Here is a 25,708-nt window from a genome sequence, read left to right on the forward strand (position 1 = left end):
CACCGCTCATTTTCTTGGACGAATTTTTCTATAATATCATGGTCAGAAATGTTGAATTAAAATAAAAAAAAAAAAAACCGTTGTTGGTAAATTTCTTTACTTAGATAAAAACAAAATAAGAAAATTTTTGCATGATTTAAATTTCTTTAAAAAACCAATTGAAAAAGGATAAGGACTACATAAATGTTGTATATTTATTCTGATCCTAATATGCAATAAATCCTAATTAGTTGTGTATTTTAATTTTTCATGATTTAAATTTCTTTACTTAGATAAAAAAAATATGAAAACTTTCCAAATGTAAAAAGTCAATTGCAGAAGAATAAGGACTACATGAATGTTGAAATTTTCTTATAATTATAATATGCAATAAATCCTAATTAGTTGTGTATTAGATTTTTTCCATTATTTAAATTTATCTATTTGGATAAATATAAAATATATTGAAAAGTTTCCAAAATTAAAAATTCCATTGAAACATACAGAGACTACAGGAATATTGAAAAAATTATTTATAATTTACCATATTTGATTATAAAATATCACATCATATATAGTAAAATTACAAATATATATATATATATATATATATATATATATATATATATATATATTATTTAAGTGTAATTTGTATTTCTATAATTTATTCTTTTTTTCATTTCAGTCACAATAAAAAAATTCTCTGAAATTTTTAATTTTTTATATAATTCTTATAATTAAAATTATTAATGACGACTATATGACTAAATGTCATATCAACAAATCATCATATTAAAAGAAAAAATATATATATATAATATCACAGTAACATATCACCAGAGACAATTAGACAAAAAATAAAAATAAATATAATTTACATAAATTGAAAACAAAATAATGACACATTTACATGACTATAAAAAAATTAAATGTTAATATAAAATAAATTTTAGATACACATTTTTGGAATTACAGAAGCTTTTCTTTGTTTGTTTTTTTATAAGTTCATTTTTAATGTATGATCTCCCTTGTTTTAAGGTGTAACTTATTCTAAAAGATGTTATATTTTTATTTCAATGATTATACCAAGGTTTGAAATATGAATATATTTTTTATGCATATTATTTCAAACCTCCCACCAATAGGTCATGTAGCCCAACCTTAGTGGTTCCAAAAGGTGTTACATAAACATAAATCATACTATGTTTACAAAATCACAATGTTGAGTCATAATTATATCCATAAAGAAATTTTGTTTTGAAAGTTTGGCCTAATTTAAAAGTCCATTCAATAATGGTGATATAATAATTTGTTGTTTCTCTAATTTTTCACTATTGAGCTAATCCATGGTGTTATTCTTAAATTCTTATTACACTACCATCCACCACTATCATAAAAAATCATAGCACCAAGACAATAATACCCTTCATTGAACCACGTATAGGTGAAATAAGTGTGAGTTGTTTAAAAAATTCAAGGCAAAAAACTAATATTATTTATCATGAGTTACTTTTAAGGCTTTGTTTACTACTTAAGTTATTAGATAATCTATCAAGGATTTCACTTTCAAATAATAAGTTACAAAAGTATACTTTCATGTTAGTCTGGCATTCAAATAGATCAAGTCTTATTTGAAACTTAAATATTTTTTGTCCCTATAAATATGACTTCTTTTTTTTTTAGCTTCAATAGATTATATATTTTTCTATTTATAGTCCTTATAAACTATTATTTTGTAATCCTTGTAAATTATATTATTTTTGTTTTTAGTCCTTCTAATTTTTTTAGTCAAAACATAATAAGAACTCAAAGGGAAAAAAAAAAACAAAATCCAATAACCTTTTTAAAAAATCCTACGGACTAAGAAAACAAGTAATTATAGGGGAAAAAGTATATTTAACCTTATATATAAAGAGAGAAATGAGAAACGCTTTGCACCTCGGTATATTTTTTATAAAATAGAAATTAAATGAAAGAGAGAATAAAGTTTTAAGAAATTAGGAGATAGCACTTTTGCAAACAATTAAAAGGATATAATGATTAAAAAAAGTAGAAACTAAAGGAAATTATCTAAAACAAATGTTTTCTTTATATAATGGAATATATATATATATATATAAAAATTAATATGTGTACATATATAAATTAAAATAATTATCTTAAATGAAAGAACGTGTAAAAAAATCATTCTAAAGTGTTTTTTAATGAAAATAATTTTAGGAATTGTTAGTAGCTATCACTTTCATTAATCAAAAAGACATGTGTCTTAACTTAATCTTATATATTGATTATTTTATATTATTTTTCATTTTTCATTTCTTTTAAATCATTCTTCTTTATCAATAAGTTATTGATCTTAATAAAATTAGGCTCTATAAATTCTTTGATCAAGTTTTCACATTGAAATCTTGTAGACTAAAAAACATGATTAGAAAAAAAATTTCATTAAAAGTGAGCAACAAGTCTCATAATAAAGATAAATCATTAATGAGTGAATACTTTATGACAACTCAACTAACTTTTTTCTTTTATCCTTATTTCTGTATTTGATATTTTTTTAATTGATTATATTTAAAAAGATTATTATTGTTTCCATATTAAATTTAATGTAAAAAATAATAAATAATTATAAATAATTTTGTATCACAATGTAAATTATTTATCATAAATATAAAGTAAAATACATAATACCTTTTTAATCAAATTGTACGGCTTTCGAATCCTAATTTTGAGTATGAAATAAAAAGTTGGAAAGAAAATAGTCACATTCCTTATGTTCATAGTCTCTGGTGTTAATCACCACAATAACACATACTTCCTATAAATAACATACTAATAAAAAAAATTGTTTTAAATATCTCTTTATCATGATTTTAATTTGTATATAATTTATATATTAAAAATATTTATTCTTTTATTGCACTGATTAAAATACTAGTTTTATTTATATTAAACAAGTATTAAATAAAATTTGTAAGAAACTTTATATCTTTTAACCAGATTTTATTAGCAGAAAATGGTCCATCTGAGTATTTTATATATTAAAAAAATTAAGTGTCTACTTTCTAAAATTTATGACTAACAAACTATTAATAGTATTAACTTTTTTTCTCTAACTTAACTGTTTTTAGTTCAGCAGGGAACTTCTTTTTTAATTTTGCTTCTTATGATGTCGTCACTTTTTATAATGCTTGCGATGACGTTTTGGCATTTCTTTGGTGTTGCACATTTGCACTGGCTGCTAGGTCTTCTTTTACCTCCTTTACTTTTAATTTAAAGTGTAATTGCCTCCATAAGATGTCTATGTACACTGTTTCACAGTCGTCTGCACCCTGTTGATTAAACATTAAAGCCAAAATTTGTGCTAAACAGGCTATTGAGCATTTTTTCTGTAGAAAATATTTTAATTTCTTACAATGTGTTCACAAACATCCAGTCATAATTATTTGTCAAACTTTAGTTTAGCTGATAAATTTACTACATAATAGTTGAACACTTCAATTACTAACTTTGTGTTTATCCATTCTGTTGGCAACCTTTGAAACAATGTTTATTCCATAGCTTTCAATTAACTCCTCTATTTGAGTACGTTGAGACGTATACCAAAGTAAAAATAAACACACTCTAATGTAAAAAATATTAATATAAAAATATTCTGTAAGAAAATGGAATTAAATTATAGTTTAAAATTATTTATTATTATTATACAAAATTTTACAGATTTGGATAAAGGATGAGTGTTGTTTTAGATTTTCCCTAATTAATATAAAACTTGTCAATATACTAAAAAGTAGCGTGTTTTATATCTTGAGTTAGAGTTGTTTTTTTTTTTTGGAAAAATGTAAATTATATTAAACCTAAAATGATACAAAAATAAACGGGACATACCCCGCATTTAGAGAAAATCAAAAGTCTCCCTAATACAAGAAGTCATATATCAAGATGTTAAAACAAATATAAATGCAAGAGGTGCGCTTGTCTATACATAAGAAACTTAGTCTTGCTAATAACCTCTATTACAGAAAATTGATAATCTTAAAAAATCAGCTTGTTTCTAGACAGTCAGATGTACTAGACTGTAATTGCTATAGTCAGACAACGAAATTTTCCTTAAACACCTGATGTGGATCTGTCCCTAATTAAAGAGTCACTAATACGCTGCAAATAAGTGAAACGCCTGCATAAAGGAACCAAATCACGAATATGAGCCAAACCTTGGAGAGATTTTCGGTAAGAATATCGGTGTTTAGGTGTAGGGTTAAATGCTTAAAGGTCTTTTTAGACAAATATTAGTAAAAAAGAAAACTAGTTATATATGGTGAGATGGTGGGTATCATAATTTGAAGGAGGATTATAATTGTGTGACTCGGTCACATAACCGGCTTTGTTAGATAATAAGGAGCTAGGCACTACAAGATTTGGTGTAGTTATTATTGTAGAAAGAAAGCAATCACATAAGCGGATGTAAGTTAACTTGTGAACTCGGTCAACCAAACCCAAACATGTTGTGGTGGTTTGGTTTGGATGTTCATATCAAATAAATTTCCTTTTATTCAATCTGACCGATTTGATTTGGGTTTTGGGTTCTTAAGTTTCAAACCAAGGGAACCAAAATTATTGTTTCAAAAATATTAAAAAAACTTAAGAACTAAAATTTTTACAAGCATAAATTCGATCATTTGAATAAAAAATTATTTGATTCTCCACTAATTTTTTTAAATATTTTTGAAACAATAATTTGAATTATGAGAATCAAATAGTGCAAACCACCTTCCAAGCATAAATTCGATCATTTGAGATTTTACAACTAAAATTTTTAGCCGGTTTCCTTGAACCCAAATTTAATAACAATAAGTTTGTTCGGTAAGATAAAAGTTTTTTTTCTCTTAAAAATCAGAGATTAAAAAATTATTGTTTCAAAAATATTAAAAAAACTTATTTAGTGGAGAATCAAATAATTTTTTATGTTGTGAAAATAAAAAAACAGAAAGAAGAAGCAAATAAAAGACCATGCCTGATAAACAAGGTTCCTAGAGCATTTAAATAGCGAAAGGATTTGAGAGAAAGAATAGATAAATTAAGTTTTTTATCGTTAAGGACTATGGTTGAGTTTCTTGATAGATGTGAATGAAAATTAAAAAAACATTTAATAGAAAAAACATTAAAATTGTAGTAGTTAAGCATATTAGGCCTCGGTATATTTAAATAATGAAGTTATATTTTGCATTAATCTTGTTTATTTTATTACTCTTGTCTTTTAAATTCAAATTCTTTTTTCTTTTTTATCTCTATTGTAATTCATTATCTCTTGCTTGCAAATTAGGTATTTACCAATGCAAATACAAATAAAATTCACATGAATTCAATATTTGAACTTCCATTTTAAACTTTATTACTTGTGACAAATTATCGACAGTTAACCATACCCTCAGTAGTCCATCTATCATACCAAGACGAGAAGTTTCCTTTACCCAATTGAAACATGAACAAGCTCCTCAATCTCTTTTACAATAGAAGCCTAAGTGCAAGATGACCCTCGAAAACTCTCTTTAATGAGAAATGGAGTTGTCGTGCAAGTATTTTGTCTTTATTAACTTGACCAAGGCTTGGAGGGTATGTGAAGGATCACATGTTTCCCCATTAAAGCGATGTTAACCTCCTTAGTTTGTCTCGCACCAAGGCCCCCTATTGTTCTTTGTCTACAAGATGGTCTTCCAATTAACTCAATGATTAGATGATGAACCCAAATGAACTTTCTCGTTGCATCATCAAGGATATCACAGATATCTTGAGGTAAGCAAATGTTTTGCATAATATAAGTGAAGATAGAGTTGAAGACAGATTTACAAAAGGTGACTCTACCCGCTCTAATGAGTAGTTTTTCTTTCATCTTACTAAATGAGAGCTCATTTTATCAAGCACAAATATAAAATGATTATTTTTTATCCTCTATGTGATTAGGAGAAAACCCAAATATTTGTCAATATTGGCAGTATCCTAAAAACCAAGAATAGAGACAGATTTATGAATTTGTCTTCGAGATATGTTTTTTAACACAAGAAAACTGAGATTTTTGGACATTAATTTTGAGGCCTAAAGATATCAAAAGCATTTTTAACCACTCGAACTTTTGACCTTTTTATTTAGATGGTGAACGTAACTTATGTGAACCTTTTTTTATATGTAGAAATCATTTCCTCTTCCTTGTATACTTGGAAGTCTGAAGTGTGAACTTCCGAAACAACGCCATGGCGTTTCCGAAACCCCGTCAGAGCCATCACCTCTCTTTCCTCTCTCCGCCACTCCTCCGCCGCTTCTGCTCCCTCCCTCCGCCGTCACCTCGCGACGAAAGCGACGCCGAACTGATCTCGAAGCTCCTCCTGCAGCACCACAACCCCTTCCACGCCACCGAGTCTCCCCTCCAGCTCCACGGCATCACCCTCACCCCCACCCTCCTCTTCCACACCCTCCTCCGCCTCAAAAACCACTCCAAAATCGCCCTCTCCCTCTTCCACTACGCCAAAACCCTCCCCAACCCCCCTCTCTCCCACTCCTCCTTCACCCTCCTCATCGACACCATGGCTAAGGTTCGCCAATTCGACGTCGCGTGGCAACTCATCGTCGAAATGGACCAACGCCACCACCTCACCCCAACCCCTTCCACTTTCCTAACCCTAATTCGCCGCCTCATCTGCGCCGGCCTCACGCGCCAAGCCGTACGCGCCTTCCACGACATCGACGCCTTCTCAGAAACCAAAACGACACCCCAAGACTTCTGCGTTTTGCTCGACACGCTCTGCAAGTACGGCCACGTCAGACTCGCCGTCGAGGTTTTCAACAAAAACAAACACACTTTCCCCCCCACCGTGAAAATGTACACCGTTTTGATCTACGGCTGGTGCAAAATAGGGAGGATCAAAACGGCACAGTCGTTTTTAAACGAAATGATTGATAAAGGAATTGAGCCTAATGTTGTTACTTATAACGTTTTGTTGAATGGAGTTTGTAGGAAGGTGAGTTTGCATCCTGAGGAGAGGTTTGAGAGGACTATAAGGAATGCAGAGGAGGTGTTTGATCAAATGCGTGAGAGCGGGATTGAGCCTGATGTCACTAGCTTTTCGATCTTGCTTCATGTTTATAGCCGCGCGCACAAGCCGCAGCTTGTGCTGGATAAGCTGAGCTTGATGAAGGAGAAAGGGATATGTCCCAATGTGGTGATGTACACCTCGGTTATCAAGTGTCTTGCCTCGTGCGGGTGGCTTGAGGATGCTGAGAGGTTGCTTGGTGAGATGGTGAGGGATGGGGTGAGTCCGTGTGCCGCGACTTATAATTGCTTCTTCAAGGAGTTTAGAGGGAGGAAGGATGGGGAGAGTGCTTTGAGAATGTTTAAGAGGATGAAGGAGGATGGATTGTGCATGCCGAGTTCGCATACGTATGTGATTTTGATAAGGATGTTTTTGAGGTTGGACATGATCAAGGTTGTGAAGGAGATATGGCAGGATATGAAAGAGACAGGGGCGGGGCCGGATTTGGATTTGTATACGGTTTTGATACATGGGTTGTGTGAGAGGCAGAGATGGAGGGAGGCTTGCCATTATTTTGTTGAGATGATAGAGAATGGGTTTCTTCCTCTGAAAGGTACCTTTGAGTCACTTTACAGGGGGCTGATTCAGGCTGATATGTTGAGAACTTGGAGGAGGTTGAAGAAGAAGCTTGATGAGGAATCAATCACGTTTGGTTCAGAGTTTCAGAATTATCAATTGAAGCCCTACAGGAGATAAGCTACATTATTACGCATAAGGTCTGCTATAAGCTATTTCAAAACTACAAGATTCCAGAAAGAGGATGACTAAGTGGGATATATTGGTCTGCACCTCATGATATGGGTAAAGCTTGTGAAAAGAAAAAAGGCTCTTATGGAAGAAAGTGGCATTACAAGTTACAATTCCACAGAATGACAGAAATCAAAACATGGTGGTTGGATGACAGAGCATCCCAGAGAATTCTCTTCTTTGAAGTCCAAAAGGAACAAACGGAGGTCTCTGGTAACAGTAACACCCATCAATTGAAATTTGAAAGTACTAAAATTCATTCTTTTACTAGTGGAAGTTATACTACAAGTTCTAAGACGAGGAAGGTTCACAATGGAACCCCCTAATTCAGGAGGATCAGCCAAGGGCCAAGGCTTTTCATCATAGGTTCACAGCATCTAGATTTGACAACTCTGGTAGGGATGGATTGGGGAAGTTACTTACAAATGGTGGTAGCTTTCTTGATTATACTCTATTTGTAAACCAATAAAATCACTTCATTTTGAAATTCTTAAATTTATTTTCTTTTATTCTTTCTATACATTGTAGTGACAAATCTGTCAGCAATATCGATCTTTGAATTTGGTGGGGAAGGGGGGAGGGGGATGGAACTGCACCCTGAACTGCTCTCCACCATGTATGTAAAGTTGGGTTCATGAGTTATGGTCTATGAACTCACCTGTTTAACCCGCAACTCATGACTCCTGTTCCTTACTCCTTAGGTACAAGCTATGAGAGAGCACAACAAAACCAATAATTTTGTTTCTTTATTGTTTAGATGAATAACACAGATTAAAGCATAAATAAAAATCAGTAAAGGAAGGGAATATCTTTTTTATTTGTTAAACGGAACAAGTGAGTCATATCTACGTGCATACATGAATGTTAATAAAATTAATTTTGAATATTTTTTTTGTTAAAATTGATTTTAAAATAATGAGACTTATGTTTTGATGTTTTTATTATAAAAAAAAGTTAAGAGTAAACTCAAGTATAATTTCTTTTATCAAACACAAAAAGTAATTTAAAGTTGCTTTAACTAAAAATTAATTTTAGATCCATAACTAATCATAGACTTTTCTCATAACATGTAAAAATTTATCTAATATTAATTTTAAATTCAAAATCAATTGTCTACCTGCATCTTTAGCCCTTCAATTTGGAATCATTCTTTGAATTCTGTTTTTTCATTTCATTTTTTAGTCATTAAATATTCAATTCACAATTCGAGATGAAATGGAAAAACTTTGTTTTATAATCTCTATTGAAATGTACCGTCGTAGCGGGACAATTTTAGATATAAAGTATTAGTTATTTTATATAATGTATATGGATATGATTAAAATGTAGGTAAATAAACAAATGTCTCTACACTCAAATTAAGATACTTTTTCATTTACCATAATATGATGACTTTCTTGGTGTATAAATCAAATAGATTGAAAAATATGAATTTTAAAATTAAAGAGATTGAATTCAATGTTTTTACTCAAATTTTTTTAGGCTTAATTGTGGTTTTTTATCCCAACTTTTCAACTTTTGACAAATTTTAACCTAATAAAATAATTTGATGTATTTTATCCCTAACTTTTATGAAACTTGTAAATTTTTCTTTCGCCAATTTACTCTTAACATAATTGCATTTTTACCTTCAACTTTTATATTTTTTGGCAAATTTTACACCCAATTTTTTATTTTTAGCAAATTTTACCCCTTACTTTTTATTTCCTTGGCATATTTTACTTCTAACTTTTGTGCTTATTAATGGATAAATGATAAGGGGCAAAATTTGTAAGTTTCTTATAAGTTGAGGGTAAAATGCACCAAATTAATTTGTTGGGAGTAAAATTGGTCAAAACTGAAAAAGTTTGAGGCATAAAGTACAATTAAACATTTTTTAAAAGTTACAATTGTTTTAATGAAATATGTTATCACTTCTATATCAATATATGTAAAGTCAATATATTATATATGATAGATATTAATTAATATCTTTTTGATTTAAATTCTCTTTTGATTCCTATAATTTTAAAATGGTACAATTTTGATTCTTTATTAATCTGCTGTAATCTTTTTTATTATAATTGCTGACATGACATTCATGTAATGATGTGGTATGGACATGTTAACATGATAAATGACCTAATAATTTAACATATATGTCAATGTGACATTAATAATGTATAAACATTATAGTAATGGTCATAATTTTGATCATTGATGTTATTTTAACATAATCATATCATTCATAACGCTAATATGTTAATGTCATATTATCACCAATAATTTTTGTTAAAAAATTGACAATAAGAGATAAATTCAGGGAAGAAAAAAATTTGTTAAATTTTATAAACATTGAGGACTAAATATACAATAAATTTTTTAAGGATCAAAATTACACCAACATAAGAATGAAAAGTAAATGTAAGCCTATTTTTTCAATCATAAATATTTTCTAACGTGACAAATCTGTTCAAGAATATTTACATGGTTATTCTACTCTGCTCAACAATATTGCCTTGCTCATTAACAAATGATGAGATACAACTAAACATAAATTTATAAGCAGTCTTATATAAATCTAAAAATTAATTTCACACACGTATATGGCTTTTCCCTTCTGTTTTCAACCGAGATTGATTGTGATGAGATGATGTTTCTGGTTTTGGACCGAGGGTAGTTCTTACAATATTCCTTTCTAGGGCTATACTATTATACCTAATGCTTCTCGAAGTCAAAAGGATTGTTACCATCCCTCTTGGCCCATTGGCAGCAATTTTCATAGATCCATGTCAATAGCAGTCACCAGTCACCACACACACATGATGTCACAATACCTGATTTTGGCCATCAATTAGTCCTTCAACAGTTTAACCTATCAATTATTCTTGCTTCTTTCTATTTGAACTTCAAATTTTTTTTTTCATGAAAGTCTCTTCAAGTTGGATATCACGAAAATGAGAAAACCTTTATTTTCTCTTCAAGTTGGATAATTGCACCCATCTATTTTTCACTATAAAATCTAGCATCCTCAAAGATTGAATTCAAAGCACCACTCTCATCTCAAAAGCAATAGGTAAGAAAAAAACTATCATCATTCATCACAATAATACCTCACTAGATTTAAAAAGCACAAATCTCACATCACACCACATTCAAACAGACACTAAATCCACATCATATCATATGTTTGCATCCCCTTTTTTTTTATCCCCTCCCTTTTAACTTCTCATGTACAGTTCTCCCATGTCCCAAATTTTTCACCCACAGAAACTTCTCTGACCAAAAAACAACACAACCCACAACAATTTCAAAATAACACATACCCAAAAAGAAAAAAACAGTCTTTATTACTCTCTTCTGTTATTGCAGTCATGCCTTTCTTCTTTCACAGTTCCAATATTCATTCTTCCCTCCCAAGCTTTTGATTATTCCACCACTTTACCTAACAACAAAACCCTAGATTTTCTCTTTCCAATCACTTAATTCTCCGAGTTCTTCACCCAAAAGGCAAAAGATACTCAAAATTCCCCCTTTTTATTTTTCCTTTCAATCATATCCCCTTCTCAATTCTCTGATTATCTGATTTATTCAACTGCTTCTGGCGTTTCCCCTTTGCATAAACCCCAACTTTCACGTGGGTCTCTGAAAAAATCTCACCTTTTCCTCTCTGATCACGAATGGGTATGGCCTAGTTCTACTCACATTTTTTTTTTCAAATAAAAGGAACCTTTTATTTTTTCTGAATGAGTTGGTTTTTTTTTTGGGCAGTTTGTTGTTGTTGTTGTTTATTGGGTTGAGATTTGAGAAGCATTTTTCTTTGTTGCAAAACAGTTTGCAGTTACAACAACAATGTCAGATGACATGCTCATTCATTTCTCATCCAACTCTTCCAACCAATCAGATCAGTCTCTGCCTACAAAGATTGCTAAGTTGGAAGCTCGAATGGTTGGTAAGGGTTCCTCCACCGCTGCTCAGCAATCAGGTTGGTCCTCTGCGTCTGTTCCTTCTGCTGGGAAATTTGGCGGAGCTGCTGAAAATTTGGCTGAACCATCCACTTCCAGTGATTCTGATGATGATGTGAGTTTTATTATCCCTATTTAGTGCAATGTGTGTGGGAATTTGACTGCATTTGTGAGGACTATTGTTGTTATGGTTTTAGCTTATTTGCTTAAGGTTTAAATATCGGTCACGGTCGCCGTTGCATTGGACAAATGCGGCTGATGCTGTCCCAATTGGAGGGTCGCGCTGCGGTCGTGGACAGTTAAAAAACCTTGATTTTGCAGCGCGAACCGTTTTTTAAAACCAATGCTTTTGTTGCCAGGGATTGTCAATGTTAATATAGAAGCTTCTCTTGTTTGATTTGTTTGTTTTGGTGGTTGATTGGTTGTGTATTTACCTATGGTTTAGGATATGATAAATGTGGGTGATACGTTTTGTGTTCTCTGCTGCTGTTTTTATGATGGTGACTTGACATGAAGATTATCAGTGTTGTGTGTTTATTAATGATCCTGAAAATCGGTAGATGTACGGAAATAAATTCCTATGATAACTTGACTGATTAGATTGTTGGTATCTTCGTATTTCTGTTCCAGAATGGTGGGAAATTCTTAATACAAGCCAACACTCAGAAACGCCAAAAACTTCAAGAAGATGGCAGCGCAAGTGTTTTTGAATGTGTTGAGGTTGGTTTTCGTGACTCCACATATACTCTTTGCTATAGTTATAGAATAGCTTCATCTCATGTTGAAATTTTAAAAAACAGCTACTCACTGGATGGGTTGCTTTTTTTTAAAGGTCTTGTTCTTATCATCTTCTCTTTCCAGTATTTTGATGACTTTATTGACCACTTGTAGGAAGTGTACTTTTTGTCTCAGAAATTGGTCGTCTAGTTGTTTCCAACTTAAAATATTTTACATATCAGGTTGTTACCGATGGAAGGCAAACTAGTTTGGAGGCTGTGGAGACGAAAAATAATATTGATGTGAATAGAAAGAAACATGGCCGTGGAAGAGGGAGTTCTGGTTCAGGTAGAGGCCGTGGTTCCAGAGTTACTGATCAGACCAAAACACCAATTTCTCCACCAACTGTTTTGGCTTCAAATGGTCACATTGAGAATGTATACCATAAAGTATGCTCCTTCCTATGAAATGTTGGAATTGTAATTTGTCAATTGTCCCTATCAGTTTTTTTTTCTAAACTGGTCTTTTCAATTGTGACTATATATCTGTAGTCTATACATGATTGCTGCATAGTTGCACAACTGTGTCTTCTTTAACTGTTTTTTAATGGAGACCTGAAATTTAAACTTCTTGGCTTAAAGAATTAACAGCTGGAAGGACTGATTGTGTCATCCGTAGTCTGTAGCTGATAGGAAATTTGATTGCATTGGTCTTGGTGCCCCCTTTTGCTGCTTGGTTTTTTTTTGAATGCTTACTCAATATCAGTGTAATGTCTTTTAATTTTTTAAATCATTCTCTGTATTCTCTGATTAGCAAGGTTTATTTGACCTTTTTGTCTGGTTGCATCTTTTAGCTCTTGGTTATGCAAATTGGAACCTTTCCTGATTCCTATGAATAGAATATTCATAAGTTTAAGAACGTTATATTGCTTGAGCAATTAAGTTTACAGATTGAACATTTATGCCGTACTCCTCTCCCTATAGAGCTCATATTTATTTGCAGGATGGTAGACTCAGTGATCAGTTTCATAGTGATAATTCTGCTTCATTAGAGGTACAGATTTTACCTAATTCCACTTGTAAATTTTATGGTCATTAAAATAATATGTGGCTTTGTATGAAAATAATTAGAAGTTTGATATGACTTATTTCATTTCTACCTCCCTCCAACAGATCCTAATGACATTGTTGACACTTTAACTATTTATTGTTTTATTGCAGTATCAGAACCTTGTAATTTTTCTATTTTTTTTCATCTCTATCTTCAATTAGGAGGACGTTGCATCTTTACAAGCAAAAGTTGTTGCATTGGAGGAGGAATTGCGCAAATCAAAGCAAGAGACCGCTGATTATCAAAATCTTTATCGACAGTTAGAAAAGGTATATGTATAATATAATCAAATACTAAACTCACAATTGTTTATCAGAAGCATGTTTTCTGAATCTTGATTTTGGCATATGCAGGAACTGAAGGAGCTGAATGATCATGAACAGAAAATGAAGCCTAAGGTGTGATTATTCTCAGCTTTTGATTACTCGGTAGTTATAATTAGAGTTTCCATGTTGAATCTATCAGAATATTTCATTCCTAATTATGTACATGTTATTTAAAATATAGAGTACTGGCTGTCATCGTGGTGCATGCAACAGAGTGCATACACTGAATCTTAGTTTGTTTGAATTCTATATGCAAAAACGAACTAGAAATCTTAGAAGCTCCTTGTTGATACAAGCATGCTGGTGCCAGGGTCCCACTCTTCTAAAGTAAGCTTCTTATTTTAGAGAGTAAAGTAAGCAATATCAGTCGTTGATAGTACATGCACATGCATGTGTTGGAATATTAAAGTATTAAACGTTGATTTTCTCATTCTCATCAACGATTGATGTTTCTTACTTTACCTTTACTCACTTTAGAAGAGCCCTCTGCTACCACTCCCTCCCCTCCCCCAACTAAATAGTTAATGAGCATTCTTTGTACCATGCATCAATTAAGCAGCAGCGTATTAACATTTGATCCTTCTGTTTTGTAGAGAATGAAAATAATATCTGACTTGCTGATATCCGTTTCAAAGGCTGAGAGACAAGAAGCAAGGTTGAAAGTACGGCAAGACTCATTGAGACTTGGAAATGTTGGTGTAATCAGGTATGCATGGATCATTTTAAGAAATTACATAATTATCAATCTCAGATAGCACAGAGTACCCCAAAACCACTCTAGCAGGATAACAGATAGTGGGATGACTTATATTGTGAAATTTTAGTTACAAGTTCAATAACTTATATATGGACTTATATAAATTACCCAAAATTAGAGACATTCATATGCTTGCAATAAAGAACAGAGAACTGAGATAAAATCATGAAAGACCCATGTGATAGTGTTTACTGCAAGAAAATGAAAGGGAAAAAAATCTTTAAGAGAGAGCAGTGAGAGAGTGAACTGAACAGAAACAACATAACAGAGCAAGGCTGGAAACACCAAGAAGGTGCACCTGAGAGAGTGCCAAAGAATAGTGGGTCATGTTCCAGAGACACAAGGACACAATTGTTTTAGAATAGGGTTTCAATTTTGAACCCCAAATAAGGGTAGCAAAATCATGAAATTGTCCCCCCCAAATAAACCTTAAAAGATGCAGTATTGTGGGGATACACAATGGCTTTCAACCATTAATCAAAGTTGCGCCCACTAATTCTGTGAATAGCCGCAAATGCGGTTGTAATTCTCACTGCTCCACATGTGACAGTGATCTGCGACACCAAGGGCTTCAACGGAACGGCCAATAGCTGCAATGCAATGCAACTGTGCTATAGCACACAATTGAAAACTCTGAGAAATTATATTTAATATCATATTTTTTTAATTTCTTATTAGTTCAATTATGAATTGTAGAGCTGGAACTGTCATATCCGAGACCTGGGAAGATGGTCAAGCTTTAAAGGATCTGAATGCCCAGCTTGTATGTCCCATTTCCTTTCTCCTCCTTCATGAATTTTTTCTTTTTAATTTTTGTACTGGAGATTGTTATTGATTGGGATCAATTTATCAGATTCAACTAGGATTTATTGTGAGATTTGTTCTTATTTAGGAATTATTATAACAGACAATTTTTAGGATTCTGATTCTTTCCTTATTTAATGTGATGAATATCACCCGAATTGGTTGTTTCTGATTGAACATTTCATAGTTCAATACAATTAAACTGTCATTATCTGAAGACATTTTCATGTTTTATTTGTGCAGTGAAGTATCATGCTTTTTACTAACCTTCTTAGATTATAAAATATAAATATTATTAAACCTGAACCTTTTTGCTTCAGTTGGACAGATGACTGAATACAATTATAGCACAGGGTATATAATGTCAATGTTACCATAACTTCTGTCTGTTAGTTTTTGTCAATTGAAACCTTGCCTATGTTGATAGTTTGCATAGTGATACCATGAATTCCTTTTCCTCACCATTCTTTGTTTTTCCCCAGAAACAACTAATAGAAACAAAGGAGGCAATCGAGCGGCAGCGCAAGTTATTGAAGAAAAAACAATCTGGTAAATTCTGTTTCCTTTTTTCTTTTAGCACTTATCACCTAAAATTGGGGAAGAAGGGTTGATGGGACCAAATTTGGGACTGTCCTTTTCACTTCTCCATCGCCCTCTTATACCAGTCATCTGTATGAACATTCCATCCATCTTGCTAAATTTCTACATTAAGTACTTTGTATATATTGACTTTCAATAGCTTTACTAGATATGCACAAATCGTGACCGACCATAGTCCATATGCTCCTTAAGATTGCCTAATGGATATCTGGATACTATCAATATCTGTTTCACGCTATCGGATACTGCTAGACTGTCTTGTAATATATTACTCTGCTCCATGTGTTAATAATGTGTGTTTTGTTTTTTGTTTGGGCCTTCTCTCTGGTTGAAGATAAGGGTGATGGAACAGCAGATGCAGAGGCTGGATTACCAGAAGATATTCTAATTCATGATGAGATCTACAAATCTCGATTAGCTAGCCTTAAAAGAGTAAGTTAATATTTCTGCTGGTCCGATTGTTTCTTTCCTCTTTATGTTTCTAATAGCAGGAAAATGTTCAGGAAGAAGAAAATATTTTGCGGGAGAGAGAACGATATGAAATAGAGAAGGGGAGGTTAATTCGTGAAATGAAACGTATACGAGATGAAGATGGTTCGCGGTTTAACAACTTTCAGATTCTAAATCATCGCTATGCCCTTCTTAACCTTCTTGGAAAAGGAGGATTCAGTGAGGTGTACAAGGTCAGATCAGAACCATCAAAAAGTATAATAATAATCATCTGATCATATTGATATTATTTTAGCAAGAGAAATGCCAACAACACACTCTAACACACTTTTATAAACTATTTATTGTTGGCTGAAAATTATTAGAACTCACAAAATTGTGGATCAATATTTAACATATTCCCGCTAATGATTTTAAAGTTTGCAATAAATTTTAACTAATAAATTAATAATAGAAAGTGTATTGCTAGCACTCCTCTTTTAGCAAATATTATACAAGGTTTTGAGAAACTAAAACCAGAATCTAGGAAATTACTTGGCCTATATTGGCAATTGTAAATAAATACCTTTTTGCTGTGATTTGAAGTAAGAAATTTCCTGCAGGCTTTTGACTTGGTTGAGCATAGATATGTTGCATGCAAGCTTCATGGTTTAAATGCTCAATGGAGTGAAGAGAAGAAGCAAAGCTACATACGCCATGCAATTCGGGAGTATAATATTCACAAGACTCTTGTACATCGTCACATTGTTCGTTTATGGGACATTTTTGAGATTGATCAAAACACATTTTGCACCGTTCTAGAGTATTGTAGTGGTATGCACTGTTGTTGATTCACTTGATTGTTTTATGAAGCTCATTATTTTGATTTGTTTTTACAGACTCTAAATGTTGCTTTGAAGTTTTAACCTGAATGACTTCACTGTTTTCATTTGATTTCCTGTTTTTCCTACCCCTTTGCCCTTTGACGCTCCTTTATTCTTCCAGGGAAAGATCTTGATGCTGTCCTCAAGGCAACACCTATATTACCCGAGAGGGAGGCTAAGGTCATCATAGTTCAAATTTTTCAAGGCCTTATTTACATGAATAAAAGAGCACAGAAGATTATCCATTATGATTTGAAGCCTGGAAATGTTCTGTTTGATGAGCTTGGTGTTGCCAAAGTGACTGATTTTGGTCTTAGTAAGATAGTGGAGGATGATGTGGGATCCCAGGGCATGGAACTTACATCCCAGGGAGCTGGAACATACTGGTAAGTGGTGAAAATCTTTGTTGGAATCCAAAATTTGAAGTGGTCCAAGTTTGTATGTTTAAAGCTTAACTCTCCTCAATCTGACTTAACCTTTGAAGCTCCTATTAATGTTTCCTTGAGATTCCCATATTTACTTTCGTAAAATCTCCTATGCATTCTTCTTTTCTTTTTCTATTTGCAGGTATTTACCTCCTGAATGCTTTGAGCTCAGCAAGACACCTCTTATATCATCAAAGGTCAATAATTTTCTAAGTTGTAAATACATGGATAAATTTTATGTTTATTTTATTATTGTTATTATTCTCACTCTCAATCACTTTGGTCAAAGGATATTTCACTTTGACGCAAGTGTCACAATGGTTTGGATTGCAAATAACTAACCCTTGGATCATCACCTTAACATATTTTTTTTTGTCATTTGGCTCTTGTATTTTCTAACACTTTGTGGAAAACAGGTTGATGTCTGGTCTGCTGGAATTTTGTATTATCAAATCCTCTTTGGCCGACGTCCTTTTGGGCATGACCAAACACAAGAGAGAATACTTCGTGAAGACACAATTATTAAGGCACGCAAGGTTGAATTTCCTTCTAGACCTACCATTTCTAATGAGGCAAAGGTGAGTTGCACCCTTTTCTGATAATTGCTGCTCATGACTGATTGTTCTTTGGCCTTATCTGTATTTATTTTTGGGTGTTATTAATGAATGCCCCAAGTGCATTGATTGAGGAACCAATAAATGATTTTTTTTTTGGAAATCACAATGAGGTGAACTAGAAATCATGGTTCGTGTATTAATATGTTTTAATAAAAACTTTCCACTTTTGATTTCTTAATCAGTGCACTTGCCTTTATTTTATTCTAATTTTCAGTGATGTACACAACTATTCTTCTTGTAAGGTTATATTATGGTAATTTCCAAAAGAGAACTATCCAACTTTATTTCATCTGCAAGTGTAGAAAGGTGGTTGTTTCCATTAAAGACCTCAAATATATACATGCTTATATCTGGTTTACAGTTTCTATGTTTAGCTGTAGAAAGAAAATAGTACCTACTATCTACAATACTGTCAAACCTGACAATTGTCTGTGCTGTATCTACAATTTTTTTGGTCAGGATTTTATTCGACGGTGTCTAACATATAACCAGGCTGAGAGACCAGATGTATTAACCATTGCTCAAGACCCATATCTCACTTTCTCAAAAAAGTAATGGCATTCATTTACATGGCTTCATTATCCAGACTCCACTTAGAAAGAATGGAGGATCTCATCTTCTAACTTCAGTTACTGAATCTGTTAAATTTTGTATAGGTTGTAAAGATTTTGTAATCTTGTCAATGAGGCAGAGAGGGGGGTTTCCCCATTCTGAAAGAGAGTCTAGTTATTTTCATGCATCATCTTTTGGTTCCAAGTATGGGGGAGCAAATGGCATGTGGATTTGATTTGACCTCAAAAAGGGTCAGTAAGTATAGGTACTCACTCGCAAGTGAGAAAGCTTGTGTTATTTTTTCAATACTCTTGCTCCTAAATATAGGATTTTAATGCATTTTGATTGGCTACTTTATCTTCTTTTTTTCCCACCAAGCTATTAAGTTGTGGAGGGAGAGCTATTTTATTTTAAGGATGTTTTAAAGGTTTCTCTTACATTTGGCTACCGGAATCGTATATGGTGTGTTACATACTAACCAAAAGAAAACTAATCAATATGTGGGGGGCATCATGAAGAGTTAGATAGCTTTTTTTAGGATGATATGATTTTTGAGTTACTAAAACAAAATATAAAAATATATTATGATTGAAATTAGTTAGTGGAGCTGGGAGCACGTGTGGAGAAACACGATTTCATGCCAATGTTGGGCTCAAACGTTGCCGTTAAGGATGATGTGGAAGGCTGCCTTCAACCGGTGTTGGCAAGGCACGTGGAGGGGTTGATGGAAGGGAAGGAGGTGAAGTGGTGGGTGGAGGAGAGTGAACGGTTGAAAAGGTTTGTTGATGAGAAGAATCTGGTTGAAAGGAGGTTAAACTGTTAAAGGAGTTTGAGTCTACAATGAAGTATTTATAAGAGGATGGTGTCTGAAATAGGTCTTCATAAGTATATATAGGTAATACAAAAACATTCCAGAATATCTGTTCTGAAATAAGATATAGAATACGTTTTCAAAGAATAGATTTTCAGGTTACCTGTATACTTCTAGAATAGGTAATTCAAAAACCTATTCTAGAATACCAATTCCATAATACAATTTTCATATTCCAAAACAGGTTTTGGGATTACCTATAACTTTCCAAAATAATCATTCCATAATTAGGAAGGATAATTGGAAAATTTAAAAACATTTGGGGTGCAAGAAGCAAAAAATGGAGTGCAGGAAACAATTAGCCGAATTTTCGGCCCAGTACAAATCGCGCTAAATATCACAATTAAAAATAGTTGTCCCATTAAGACCTAACAGAAATTAGAATGGAAGTTGTCTGTGTTATGAATTCCTTGAAATAACATTGAGCGGCAGTTGGATCCATTTAATATCTTAATTTCAATAAATTTCTCAATAAACTCTTATAAAAATAAAATAAATCAAAGTATAGTATAAAAAGGGTGTTTCATAATTAAAGAATAAATAATAATATAGATGTAAGATTGATTTGATGGTAAAAAAAAGGAGGAAAAAGATAATAAATTTGAATCGTCCAATAATAAAAATTAACCAACTAATATTTATTAATAAAAATAAATAAATACATATACTAATTCTATAAAAGTTTTTCTACCGTCATTAAATGAAAAATATCATCTACAGTATGTTTATTAATTTGGCTTGATTATTTCCTGTTCTCTAATTTTTTTTAAAATTCTATTTAATCCTCTTATTATTTAAAGGTTCAAATATGTTTAGTATTATTAAAAATAGTTCATTTAAGTCCTTTTTTTTAAAAAAAATCAATTAGGTCCTTAACAGAATCGATTTGGTCCCATTTTTCTTTAACTTGCTCCAACTTTTTTTAAAAATAAGACCACCAAACATATATGTTTATGTTGACAAATATTTATGCATTTAATGTTGCCCCAAGTTTACTGCAAGATATGCAGTCGAATGACAATTTTAATTGTTAACAACTATTAAATTAGCAAATAATTTCATAGATATGAAAAACGCTATGATAATCAATTGTATTTTATTTATTTATTTGAGTCTTTGTTCAAGTATTCCCAAAGACATAACTATGAAAATAATCCCTCAAGTCAGGGTAGTAATTAGGTAAACTCCCCTCTGCGATGACTTATGATTCAAAACATTACCATTGCAAGTAAAATTCATTTAGATCATAATCATAAATATCAGAAGCAATTTTGTGACCAACGGCTATTTGGGTATCCATAGTTAAGTAAAAATACGATCGCCAGCAAAATAGAAACAGTATAAAATTCAACATGCAACTAATCTAGATACACTTTCCCCTCCCATGTCAGCATGGATCAAAAGTAAAACTTGCTTTTCTCTCCACTCAACAGAAGCAGTAAAGTCAAGAAGCTCTCTAAAAATTCCTATTTGTAACTGTATATATAAAAAAGATCCACCTAACTGCCTGTTTCTGTTGGCATTTTCCGTCTCTGTGACCTCTTTCTTTTCCTACTTCTCTTCACTGAGTTGTCTCCATCTGTTTCCTGCATAAGAGCAAAACAATTAATGAAGATCTAACAAATCTCTAGGAAATAGTTTATTTTCAGAGGATTGTAAAATTAATTTAAAATATATAACACCGAGGCTGAAGCATTCTAAACATGCTAATGCAATTTAGAATTTAATCGCAGAATCACAACGAACAGTTAAATAGGAACTATACTTGCATCGATATCTAAATTGTTTTATGGAGTTCCAAAACAACTAATAATGTTCTGGCACATCATTAGATTACAATGTACAAAACATTACACTGGCAGTGGATTAAATTCAAACTCAAAAGTTTTCTTGTTTTATGCATGTATGGTCATCAAACGGTCAGTTGTAAGTTACATGATCAATAGAAAAAAATAGCATGAAGTATATAGTTCACATGTGTATATTAGAAACATCTAGAATATTAGCATTTTGTATTTAAAAAATACATTATATAGCCAAGAAGCTGTAATCTGAACTTCAGGATTAATCAAGATTCAAGTGTAAAAAAAAACTAGGTAAAATGAGTCAAAGTATGGTTTTAATCTGAATGGTTGTGATACCAACACGAATCAAACTCATTTAATGATTTCACAATTATGATGGAAACTTTACCCAGATGGTGAATCAAAATTAAATCCAAAGTTTACAAGCCAGGTAGGAGTTATACATGCTCCAATTGAAAAAACATATAAATTTTGCTAACCCTACCTTCAAAGGACCAATATTTTGTTTTTCACTTTTCTTCTTCTTGCATGAAAGTGGGTTCGGGCCCTGCAAAGTTAAAAAGCAGTATTATACTAAAGGGAAATCATAAGCTGCTAAGAGTAATACAGCTTTACTCAAGTTAACTAAAACTTATGTCAAATTTAAGTGCACTTGTAAATTAACTAGGCCATCTTTCTACACAAAATGCATCCAAAACTGCACACGCACATATTACAAAGAAATTAATTGTTTGCATAAACGTTTCAAGTCTATATAAACAATTAACCACTGAATATGGTAACCAAACTCAAGCTAGGAAACAGATACAGCACAAGGGTAAATTATAACCTTAGCTCTTTTTCTCTTGAACTGAGGTTTATCCTTGATTTCCATATGATTCCTTGCAGTAATACCCTTCTTTACTGCCTGCACATTTATGGTCTGATCTTCTGAATCGTCATTTTCCATTATTTGAGAAATGGAATGGTTAGCTTCCTCACCAGTCAATCTATTCATTACCCTATCCTTAAATATCTGGTACTCCTTCTGAGTCATATGCAATCGTCCTTCTTCAGAAGTTTTGACATATTGCCGCTGAAATGCAGATGGAGATTCAAGGAAAAGAGCATTTCTAAGACCAAATATGAGAGGCACACCAGGTACCTGCAACAAGCAGATTAAGAAGAATAAATGTAGGTCTAAGTGTACAATTCTACACATCTTGCATCGCTAAAGCACTTCAAATTTTGACATAAATAACCAGAAGTTTTCATTTTTTTTTCTTTAATGGGAAAAGCACCATACTCAATCAGAAACAAAAGAAGTGCACAAATAACACATATGAAGGTAGTTCTTTAATGGCACAAATAGAAACCCTGGCTGAATACTGAAACACAACCATTTAAAATTCATAATGTAACAAACCAGAAATGAAAGAATCATTGGATAGACATCAAGACAGGAAGATGTTAAAGAATTTTGTACTCAACCACTCTAACAAGAAATAACTACTAGAAATGCTCTACACTTCTATCAAGGCATAATCAACCATGAGACAAGAAGCTGGATGGATTGTTCATTGAAAGCTAGCAGATGACTCAATCAGTAACACCAAGTTGGAAGATACTTCACACATTTAGGCAAGGTGATGCAACCACAATGGGTTGAATAGGATTAGAAATGGGAAGATGATAGAACTGGATCAGAATATAGAAGGTGTTTATTGACAGAAAATCTCTATCAATGGATCTGTATCAAATAGAATGAAAGATATGAAACGAGAGTATGAAGATAAAAAGATAATGCAGATGCACTAAACAAGGTACTGTCTCCTTGTTTCCCCACAATTCAACCATAGCAACTGTTTTCAAAAATTGTTTTTAGTTTTGGGTCTAACCAGAAGTTCCATATTCAAAATGCTAGATTGGACAAGACATAAATTCTCCAAGATTGTTATTTAACTGCCAATTAAATACCAAGCTCATGAGTTACATCAATCAGTAACCCATCTTCCACAGATAGCAACATTAAATTAATGCTCAATTCAAATCCACCACATCTCACTAACCAAGGTTTTCAGATAAATGTCTTTGCTCAGTTAATGAGTTTCAACAAGCTTTAGGTGTTATAACAGAATGAAAAGATACGAGTAACAACTGTCTTTCAGAGTATCAATATAAATATATTTTTCAATATTGAAAATAAGTTCGCCACCAAGAACCTAACATAAAGACAAATGTATTCTAAGTCCGACAGGTAGAAATGATTCTTTCAAGGTGGATATCATTAAAAAATATAGCTCATCAATTAAACAAATTTTACCACAGTTACAAAGAAAATATTAAAAAGAAAAACATATCTAACCATTGGAATCAACATTAAAAATATATAATATTTTATAAACGTAACAAACCTCTTGCAACTTTTTCCGCAGGTCAGTGTCCTGACTAGCAACAAAGAAATGCTCAGAGTTTTTTCCTCCAACAACCTCCATGATGCAAGCATCTGCACTCTTACATTTTTCATGCTCACATCTGCAAATTGGAGTAAAATCAAAGTAATGGCCAGTTCCACAGCAATACCAGCGCTCAAATATCTCAAAACCCAAATAAACAAACAAGAAACAACAATGATCCTGACTAGTAGTCCACTTAAAGACTATCAGATGCTGATTATTAGGACTAAAGATACAACATTGCTTCAAATTAGGGAGCCTTTTAACATAACATTTCACTCAGAATCATAAAAAATAACATTAACCAGTAGTCATGTATGACCAGTTCAGTCCAAATTTCAAATATACAAAAATACACAATGATCAAAGAGGTACCAAACTATCAAAAATAACAAGCTAAGTACTCTGATTCTGGTTATTTGATTTGGCATTGCCTATCGTACATATACATATCATTGAAACTAAAAAAAAAAGTTAAGGAAATAATTAATTTAACACCATACGTGCTCCAGCTGTAAGGTGAATTACCTTGCAACTATAAGTTTATGAGCTGCCTCCAGAGCCTCAGAATACGAGCTACCGAGTCGATTCAACTCAGCTAGAACACATCTGCATAATCTCCATCCAAACCCCAAATTAACAACGAAAAAAAAAGGATCCAAATCGAAACAAATACAAATTTATAGATCCTACCAACGAGGTTGAGTTGAGCTAAGAAAAAAATGTTAATAAATCTACTTTAAACATAGAGAGGGGGAAAAAAAGAACCTTGTTGTGTAGAGCTTGACCGTAGCACTGAGAACATTGCCAATGGCCGTGTCAGCAGGGGTTATTCGATTCACAAGAAGGTGATGCACGAATGTGCCATCACATAGAACCTTGAAAGGCTTCCGAAAACCGAAGCAAGCAGTGTAAAACGTCAAAATCTTCCTATGCCTCTTCTGCTTTTTCACCTTCATCTGCAACAATGCATAACAACACAATCTCAGGAATTAGCTCGGAAATTTAATCGGCATTATTAGACCATTCAAATTTTGCATATACGCCAATCATAAACTGGTTTCAGTCAGAACCATAACCACAATTTTTGGTAAAATAAACTTTTTTCACATGATCGAGGATGGAGTAAGGTGGAAGAGAATATAAAATGAGTTTGGCATATACTTTTTTCCGTCGACCACAGAGTCACGGCGTAGCAGCTTTAGGTTAGGGTTGTGTGTTGGGGGGACGAAGCTATGCCGCCAGTACGAGGATGCGTAAGATAACACGTATTATTCAATTAGAATTTTAAAAGATTTTTTTTTATAAAATAATCTTTTGATATTTGATTATAATTTTTTAAATTATATAAATAGATTCTGTGATATTTCTTAAAAAATAGGATTTTTTAAGAAATTAATAAAATTTGATAAAATTTAACTAAACTATTGTTAGGTATTTAAAAATATATAAATTTTATCTAATTTTTTTTAAAAAAATACTCTATTGTCATCCAAAACCTTACTATTTTCTTAGACTCTTTTTTTTTCTTTTTTTTTTTGACCATCTAGACTTTCCTATTTCACATTTCACTTAACTTCTTATCTTCTCCTTATTAAAAGACAATTTAATTTCTTATCTT

The 25,708-nt window shown here is 32.4% G+C and overlaps 3 protein-coding genes across 5 annotated transcripts; 2 read left to right on the forward strand and 1 right to left on the reverse strand.

Moving 5' to 3' along the window:
- The first annotated feature begins 6,149 nt into the window (after positions 1-6,149).
- Positions 6,150-8,320, forward strand: LOC100804639 (pentatricopeptide repeat-containing protein At2g13420, mitochondrial). Its single transcript, XM_003518408.5, has one exon. It carries the CDS (start codon positions 6,228-6,230, stop codon positions 7,758-7,760), a length of 1,533 nt encoding a protein of 510 aa, XP_003518456.1. The 5' UTR covers positions 6,150-6,227; the 3' UTR covers positions 7,761-8,320.
- A 2,375-nt stretch (positions 8,321-10,695) lies between these two features.
- On the forward strand, positions 10,696-19,315 carry LOC100805168 (serine/threonine-protein kinase TOUSLED). 3 transcript variants are annotated; one of them, XM_006575528.4, is made up of 18 exons: positions 10,696-10,866; positions 11,625-11,870; positions 12,386-12,475; positions 12,715-12,921; positions 13,475-13,525; positions 13,744-13,851; positions 13,936-13,980; positions 14,502-14,614; positions 15,362-15,428; positions 15,952-16,018; positions 16,404-16,501; positions 16,573-16,752; positions 17,122-17,332; positions 17,504-17,768; positions 17,950-18,004; positions 18,224-18,385; positions 18,884-18,975; positions 19,081-19,315. In XM_006575528.4, the coding sequence occupies exons 2-18, from the start codon at positions 11,643-11,645 to the stop codon at positions 19,085-19,087; spliced, it is 2,046 nt and encodes a 681-aa protein (XP_006575591.1). In that variant the 5' UTR covers positions 10,696-10,866; positions 11,625-11,642; the 3' UTR covers positions 19,088-19,315. The 3 variants fall into 3 exon arrangements, with proteins under 3 accessions (XP_006575591.1, XP_003518457.1, XP_006575590.1); XM_006575527.4 differs by lacking the exon at positions 10,696-10,866 and adding an exon at positions 10,899-11,474; XM_003518409.5 differs by having other exon boundaries at positions 10,865-11,474; positions 18,884-19,315.
- Positions 19,316-21,149: 1,834 nt separating this feature from the next.
- LOC100778980 (rRNA-processing protein UTP23 homolog) lies at positions 21,150-25,395 on the reverse strand. Its single transcript, XM_003519417.4, has 7 exons — positions 25,252-25,395; positions 24,856-25,046; positions 24,616-24,696; positions 24,046-24,166; positions 22,482-22,796; positions 22,137-22,199; positions 21,150-21,433 (listed from the first exon to the last, which is right to left on the reverse strand). The coding sequence occupies exons 2-7, from the start codon at positions 25,044-25,046 to the stop codon at positions 21,347-21,349; spliced, it is 858 nt and encodes a 285-aa protein (XP_003519465.1). The 5' UTR covers positions 25,252-25,395; the 3' UTR covers positions 21,150-21,346.
- Positions 25,396-25,708: the final 313 nt, after the last annotated feature.

This window comes from Glycine max, chromosome 2, assembly GCF_000004515.6.
Source record: "Glycine max cultivar Williams 82 chromosome 2, Glycine_max_v4.0, whole genome shotgun sequence".
Lineage (NCBI taxonomy): Eukaryota > Viridiplantae > Streptophyta > Magnoliopsida > Fabales > Fabaceae > Glycine > Glycine max.